Source organism: Tupaia chinensis, unplaced genomic scaffold (genome assembly GCF_000334495.1).
Source record: "Tupaia chinensis unplaced genomic scaffold, TupChi_1.0 Scaffold000024_1, whole genome shotgun sequence".
NCBI classification, from domain to species: Eukaryota; Metazoa; Chordata; class Mammalia; order Scandentia; family Tupaiidae; genus Tupaia; species Tupaia belangeri.
Genome location: NW_006159454.1, coordinates 994,077 through 1,001,597, shown reverse-complemented (window position 1 = coordinate 1,001,597; position 7,521 = coordinate 994,077). Strand labels below are relative to the sequence as shown.

The 7,521-nt window shown below is 66.8% G+C and overlaps 1 protein-coding gene across 3 annotated transcripts in view; it reads left to right on the top strand.

The window, feature by feature from the left end:
- The window catches only part of TOP3B (DNA topoisomerase III beta), a 27,769-nt gene extending 20,248 nt beyond the window's left edge, over nt 1-7,521 (top strand). For 2 of the 3 annotated variants that reach the window (XM_014586849.1, XM_014586851.2), the window contains 10 exons: nt 584-634; nt 733-836; nt 976-1,081; nt 1,733-1,879; nt 1,977-2,150; nt 3,692-3,820; nt 4,361-4,510; nt 5,162-5,262; nt 5,960-6,161; nt 6,969-7,521. In XM_014586849.1, coding sequence (XP_014442335.1) covers nt 584-634; nt 733-836; nt 976-1,081; nt 1,733-1,879; nt 1,977-2,150; nt 3,692-3,820; nt 4,361-4,510; nt 5,162-5,262; nt 5,960-6,161; nt 6,969-7,450 — 1,646 coding nt within the window. In that variant the 3' untranslated portion in view covers nt 7,451-7,521. Of the gene's footprint in view, nt 1-583; nt 709-732; nt 837-975; nt 1,082-1,732; nt 1,880-1,976; nt 2,151-3,691; nt 3,821-4,360; nt 4,511-5,161; nt 5,263-5,959; nt 6,162-6,968 lie in introns of all 3 variants that reach the window. The other variant, XM_014586850.1, reaches the window with a different exon arrangement.

Genomic DNA, 7,521 nt, shown 5'->3' with positions numbered 1-7,521 from the left:
AGGACCTGGGGGGGATGTGAGGACCTGGGGGACCTGAGGCCCTGGGAGTCCCTGAGCAGCTTCTGCTGGTACTGGGGAAGCCTCAGCCGGTGCCGCCTCCTGGGATCTCCAAGCCCCTTTCCTCATAGCGGAAGTGGCTGGTCTGGAGAGTGGGCGTCCCCCTGTGGGGAGCCCTGGGCAGTGTCCTCTCAGTGGTCCCTCCAGGCTCTTGGGCCATGTGCCACCTCCGGGGTCAGGGAGCAGCACCCCGAAGTACCACGAGGACAGAGACCCCCAAGGGCTCTGAACTGGGCCCACCGTTAGCAGTGCCCAGGTGTGACTAGGGCTCTGGCCACAGCTGGGCCAGGCGGCTGGGAAGGCCCCGCAGCACCTCGGCCAGTGCCGACAGAGCAGAGCTTGATCTCCAGCAAAGCTGCGCAACACAGGGGGCTGCCTGGCCACCTCAGCCCCGGCTGTGCACGCTCAGGGCCACCCTCACCCTCCAGGAGGTGCTGGCCACCTTTCAGGGAGCCCGCGTGCCCAGACCCTTGGGCAGGCCCCGGCTGTCCTGCGCGTTGGGCCACCCGGCTGCTATCTCTTGCAGGCATGGGGCCGCAGCACGCCATGCAGACGGCCGAGCGGCTCTACACGCAAGGTTACATCAGCTACCCGCGGACGGAGACCACCCACTACCCCGAGAACTTTGACCTGAAGGCCTCTCTGCGGCAGGCGGGCCAACCACCCACACGCAAGGTTACATCAGCTACCCGCGGACGGAGACCACCCACTACCCCGAGAACTTTGACCTGAAGGCCTCTCTGCGGCAGCAGGCCAACCACCCACACTGGGCCGACACGGTGAGAGGAGTGGGCCCCGCCTGCCCTGCACGCACTTGTCACCAAGCCCACGGCACCAGCTCCAGCTCTTGGACCAAACCCAGAACTGGGGCGAGGGTGGCCGTGAGCAGCCCGAACTCTGCCCTGCCTTCCCACTCAGGTGAAGCGGCTGTTAGCGGAAGGGATCAACCGCCCACGGAAAGGCCACGATGCCGGCGACCACCCCCCCATCACCCCCATGAGGTCTGCCACTGAGGCCGAATTAGGTACCTGGTGCCCCCACTCCTGCGCTGACACACTCCTCAGACTTCCCGGGAGGGAGGGTGAGAAGCTACGGAGACCCAGCACCATCGACAGTACCGCCCCGTGGCAATGCTCGGCTCCCGCCCCTGCCTGTCCCTGCCTGTCACCGTGGGTCCAGGGCAGGGGGAGTGGCAACAGATGCTAGCAACTGGTCAGAGAACAGGGTGGGACCAGGGCAGGGAGGGATGGGTAGCCTCCTACCTCACACCTGCCCAAGGCAGGGCTGGCGGCCCATGGGCCAGGAGGCAGAGGAGAGAGAGCCAACAGGTGGGGACAGGAGCCGCTGTACACAGTGTGAAGTGACAGTGACATGTCATAAGACAGCAGAAGGACAGGCCCGGCACCGGAGAACAGTTGCACTAGAAGCAGGTGCAGGCGGTTGTGTGGGGAGCAGGAGCTTCGGCGCCCCCGGATCCACTGAGGCCCGGGCACTCGCTTTCCTTCCCCGTGCACTGGCCGGCTCCCCCCCTCCTTTCTCAGGCTCTGGAGCAGGCAGCCTGCACCGAAGCCTGTAAACAGGGTCCTGCCTCTGGGCGAGAATGTGGGGGGTGGGGAGGTCCTCAGAGCCAGAGCCCCGGCCAGGCCCGCGGTGACCAGCTCCGGGCCTGCGGCAGGGGGCGACGCATGGCGGCTATACGAGTACATCACCCGGCACTTCATCGCCACGGTGAGCTACGACTGCAAGTACCTGCAGAGCTCCATCTCCTTCCGGATCGGGCCGGAGCTCTTCTCCTGCTCGGGGAAGACCGTCATCTCGCCAGGTGCGACCGCGGCCCGCTGCTCCCGTCTGTCTCCGCACGCGCAGGACGCTGAGGACGGGCCGGGCGGGGACCCTGAGTGTCGGTGCTGTCTCTCCAGGCTTCACTGAGATCATGCCCTGGCAGAGCGTGCCCCTGGAGGAGAGCCTGCCCACCTGCCAGAGGGGCGACACCTTCGCGGTGGGCGAGGTGAAGATGCTGGAGAAGCAGACGAGCCCGCCCGACTACCTGACGGAGGCCGAGCTCATCACGCTCATGGAGAAGCACGGCATCGGTGGGTGCCCGCCGGCCGCCGTCCAGCCCCCAGGGCGTTTCCCTGCACAGAGCTTCCCGGTGACCCGCGCATGTCCTGCCCAGCACCGGCTCATGAGCCAGCGTCTGGAAACTGCTGGGGCAGCGCGTGGCCAGCCAAGCCGGGCAGGACTCAGTGGGCAGCCCCTCGCTGGCCTCCCATCAGGGCCGCAATGTGCCCTCAGCCCTGCAGGGCTGACACGCACTAATGCCCACAGGGCAGAGGTCGGTGGATGCCCAACAACTCACAGAAGGCGGGTCAGTGTCCTCCCACGTCGACACAGCCAGCCTAGGCGACAGGGAAACCAGATTCTCATGGGAGCCACTTCCCTGTGAAGGGAACGGAGGGTCCTGTCCCAGGGATGGGGATCCCACAGGAAGGGTCCGATGTCTGGCCGCGTCCCCGGGCCTCAGGGCTGACCCCTGTCTCCCTCTGTGCAGGCCTCCTCCCCAGGCAGCTGGTCGCTGCCCCTGCTGACAGGCCCTGGGGCTGGGCCATCTGGGTGGCTGGGCCAGGCTCTACTCTGGGGCCTCCCAGGGGGACAGTGTCAGAGCATCTCACAGCAGACCGAGTCCCGGTGGCCACGGCAGGAGAGCCGAGCTCTGGGCCTGCTGCTCCCGGGGCCTGTGCTCCTGCGGTGGCCCTGACACATCAGCCGACAGCCTGCGGCGGCTCGTGGGCACTGCTCCCCGGCAGCCCCAGCCCTTCCCCGTCGGGCAGTTCATCGTGGCTGCTGGCGGCATGCGCTAGGCAGCGCACCAGTGAGGGGGACTCCTGTGCTCCCTTCTGAGCGGGAAGGGGGCTGGGGGCCTGCCCACTGAGCCCCAGGGCTGCGTAAGAAGGCCTGGCCGGAGCTGCGGCCAGGGCTGTGCTGCGGAGCCGCCTCGGGCAGCCTCGGGCCACAGTGGCACCTCGGTGGGCCCCTAGCCTCGGCACCAGTCCCCCCACATGACACTCTCGGAGTTGCTTTGGAAAGTGTCACTGGTGCCAGCAATGACGGGCGTCTCTCTTTTGTCCCTGTGCCTAACACACAGCACAGAACGCCTCGTCAGCTTTTCTGTTCCTCAGAAAGCCTCCCTGGGTGGGGCAGGCGTCCCTGGAGCTGGGAACCTGCCCTGGTCCGTGAGAGGTCCGGGAGGAGAGACAAGGAGGAGATGAAATGGGCAGACCCAGCTGGGTTTGGGGCAGGGAGCTTGGCAGTGAGTTTGCGAAGGCCATGTGTTCGGGGTGCTGGGCTCTGTCTCGGGAGGAGCTGGGCCCGCGGCATCTGGGCACGAGAGGCCAAGGTCACGTTTACCAGTGTGACCTTGGTGCTGGTCCTTAACCTCTCTGAGCCTCTGTCCTGTACCGCGAAGCACCCACGCCGTGAGGGCCGTCCTGGGCTCCCAGGCAGTGAGTGAGTGGCATGCAGATGCAGCATGGTGCCGGCGGGGAGAGGCTGAGCGTGGGGCCAGGGCGGGCGGGGAGCAGTTGGAGTGCGGTGGGGCCAGGAGGGAAGCTCCCGGGCTCGCTGTGCGTTGCAGGGACAGACGCCAGCATCCCCGTGCACATCAACAACGTCTGTCAGCGCAACTATGTCACCGTGGAGAGCGGGCGCCGGCTGAGGCCCACCAACCTCGGCATCGTCCTGGTGCACGGCTACTACAAGATCGGTGAGGCGCGGGCCCACCTGCCGGCCACCGGGGTTCCGGCCTCTCCCGGCCACGGCTGCCACCTCCTGGAGGGGCCCCAGCCCCGCAGGGAGCCCCACGCCCCACGGGCACTCCCGCTTCATGGGGTGCTGCCCCGAGGCTCCCGGAACCTGCCCAGAGCAGGACTCGGTGTGTCTGGTGGGTGAAGGGACAGTTGTGAACCGGAAGGGGAGACGAGGGCCTGGGGTCCTTGCTGAGGTGCTGTCCGCTCTGTAGACTGTACCCCAGGGGTACCCCAGGGGACTATGGGAGACAGGCTGCACGGACTGGCCCAAGGGCAGCCAGGAGCACCCTGCAGTGTGGCCCCAGACACAGGCTGTCCCTGGCCTGGCCGTCCTGCACGGCACGTCCCAGATGGGAAGTCAGGAAAGGCCCAGGGGTGGGAGCCAGCCTAGTGCCGGCCACCTGCAGACGCGCAGCCCAGGGAGAGACAGGGTGGGCCCAGGGTGGCGGGCACGGGCCCGGGTGTGAGCGCTCACAGCAGCACCCGTACTACCCCAGACGCGGAGCTGGTCCTCCCCACCATCCGCAGCGCGGTGGAGAAGCAGCTGAGCCTGATTGCCCAGGGCAAGGCCGACTACCGTCAGGTCCTGGGCCACACCCTGGACATCTTCAAGAGGAAGTTCCACTACTTCGTGAGCTCCATCGCTGGTGAGGCCCGCCTCCTCCTGCCCCTCACGGAGGACCCCCGTCAGGGCCCACGAGACCAGCTCCCAGGCCTGGGCTGCAGGCAGGGGCCATGAGGCCTCCTTGCTGGGTTCCCGCCAGGGCTGAAGAGCAGGGGCCAGGAACTCGCTCACCTGAAACCATGAAACCCCACCTCCCGCAGATGTGCTCACACTCAAACCCGTGCCCCCAGGATGCCTCTCCCTCCAGCCCCCACCCCAGTTACACCAGGCTGTCTGCAGGGAACCTGGCCCCCTCCTATCCCCGCTGGGCACCGCAGGCTGTCCAGTGCCGCCCCGCTGCAGAGGCAGAAGACGTGACCCTCCTGTCCCTGCTGGGCACCGCAGGCTCTGTCCAGTGGCAGCCCGCTGCAGAGGCAGAAGACGTGACCCTCCTGTCCCTGCTGGGCACCGCAGGCTCTGTCCAGTGGCAGCCCGCTGCAGAGGCAGAAGACGTGACCCTCTTGTCCCCGCTGTCCAGTGGTGGCCCGCTGCGGAAGCAGGGATGTGACCCTCCTGTCCCTGCTGTCCAGTGCTGCCCACTGCAGAGGCAGGGACGTGACCCGGCCCCGGCTGTCCAGTGGCGGCCCGCTGCGGAGGCAGGGACGTGACCCTCCTGCGCTCTGCTTGCTCTCAGGCATGGACGAGCTGATGGAGGTGTCTTTCTCGCCCCTGGCGGCCACGGGCAAGCCCCTGTCGCGCTGCGGGAAGTGTCACCGGTTCATGAAGTACATCCAGGTAGAGTGAAGTTGGGTGGGGCAGAGGCTGTGGCTGCCCACGGTCGTGGGGACAGTGCATTCACGCAGGCGGGTCGCTCCCCCACCCGGGGCCTCTGCTCTGTGGTCAGTCACTCAGATACGGCTTTTCGGGGCCAGCTGCTGGCATGGTGAAGGCTCCCGGATTCCACAGGGCCGACAGTGCAGTTCAAGCCCCAGACCCGGTTGCTTGAAAAACACACCAGGCACATGTGTGCATGCCCTAAATGCCGAGAGAAGGATGGAGAAGGGATTGTGCGTGGCCATCTCCCGGTGGCTCATTTCTCACTTTCCCTCTCTCTCTCTTTCTCCTGTGAGCACACGCACTCTGTAGCAAATTTTTTTTAAAAAGGAAAGGAAAGGAGATCGGTTCTTTCTCCTGGTTTTCACACAAGACAGCCGAGAGCTGCAAAGCAGCCTTGCCAGCAGACACCGCCGTACCCGTCGGTCCAGGAGTGCGGAGCCCTGAGCCTGCTTAGCCACACGGCACCTGTCTCTCCTGACACCACGCGGGACATTAGAACTGCCCTTCTCTGTGTGGAGCGAGTGCCCCGAGACTCCGGGGGGAGTCGAGAGGTCCTTGCCGGGCGGCGTGCTGCATGTTCTGTGTCACGAGGAGGACGGGGCTGGGACCGAGGGGGGGCCCAGCGGCCCTCACGCCCTCCCCAACGTCACCGCAGGCCAAGCCCAGCCGCCTGCACTGCTCACACTGCGACGAGACCTACACCCTGCCCCAGAACGGCACCATCAAGCTGTACAAGGAGCTCCGCTGCCCGCTGGACGACTTCGAGCTGGTGCTCTGGTCGTCGGGCTCCCGGGGCAAGAGCTACCCGCTGTGCCCCTACTGCTTCAACCACCCGCCCTTCCGGGACATGAAGAAGGGTAAGTGTGGGTCCTGCTCAGCGCGACCCCTGCCTCGCGCCATGCTCAGCTTCGCGGGGACCACCCCTCCCTGGCCCTCCCGTGCCCGCTGGTGCTGAGATAAGAGATCCCGACTTATCTGGGCACTGCCCAGGCCCCAGCTGGCTCCTCTGCCACCCTCTGTCCAGATCATGCTGTGCGGGCAACACTAGTCCCCGCTCGGGATCTGACATGGGAGCCGTGCTCCCTCCCAGGCTGGGTGAGCGAGAGGGTGCAGCAGGTGAGGGCCTGCCCGGCAAGCACTGCCTTCAGCCAGCGTCCACAGCCGGTTTCTGTCCAGCCGCTTGTTCCTGGAGGAAGGAGGACGTGTGCACCTGGGCAGGGCAGGAGCCTGAAGGGTGCCCGGGGCCTGGTGCGCTCACCATGGCCACGCTCAGTCCCTTCCACCCGCGCAGCCTCTCGGGGCATCACCAGCCCACACTCCAGACCAGGAAGCAGTGGGGCGAGGTGTGGCCCCACACTCGGGGCTGAAGGGCCTCCAGTTTGCGGGGAGTGAGGCCTTGCCTGGCCTTCCAGCAGCTTCCGGAGCAGCTGCAGTGCAAGCAGGGCAGGGACGTGAGGGCCAGGCGGGGCTTGCACTAACAGGCAGCCAGAGCAGAGAGGGGAGGGCGACGGCAGGCCTGCAGGGAAGGGTTAGCCAGGGGCCTTACAGGTTGATGAGGTTTTAGATAGGGCGGGAGGACCCTGTGCTGGACAAGGGGCCAGGCTAGGGCCGCAGAGGGAAGCATGCGGGCAGGCGTGCATCACGGGGCTCCCTCTCCCCGCCAGGCATGGGCTGCAACGAGTGCACGCACCCCTCCTGCCAGCACTCGCTGAGCATGCTGGGCATCGGCCAGTGCGTGGAGTGCGAGAGCGGGGTGCTGGTGCTGGACCCCACCTCGGGCCCCAAGTGGAAGGTGGCCTGCAACAAGTGCAACGTGGTGGCGCGCTGCTTCGACGACGCCCACCGCGTGCGGGTGTCCGCCAGCACCTGCAGCACCTGCGAGGCCGCCCTGCTCGACGTGGACTTCAACAAGGCCAAGTCCCCGCTCCCCGGGGACGAGACACAGCACACGGGCTGCGTCTTCTGCGACCCCGTCTTCCAGGAGCTGGTGGAGCTGAAGCACGCCGCCTCCTGCCACCCCATGCACCGCGGCGGGCCGGGGAGGAGGCAGGGCCGAGGAAGGGGCCGGGGCCGGCGGCCCCCCGGGAAGCCCAACCCCAGGCGGCCCAAGGACAAGATGTCGGCCCTGGCCGCCTACTTCGTGTGACCCCCCGCAGCCTCCTCTGTGAGGTGTGCTCTGGGCCACCGAGACCATTAAAACACATTTGGTCAGCTCCA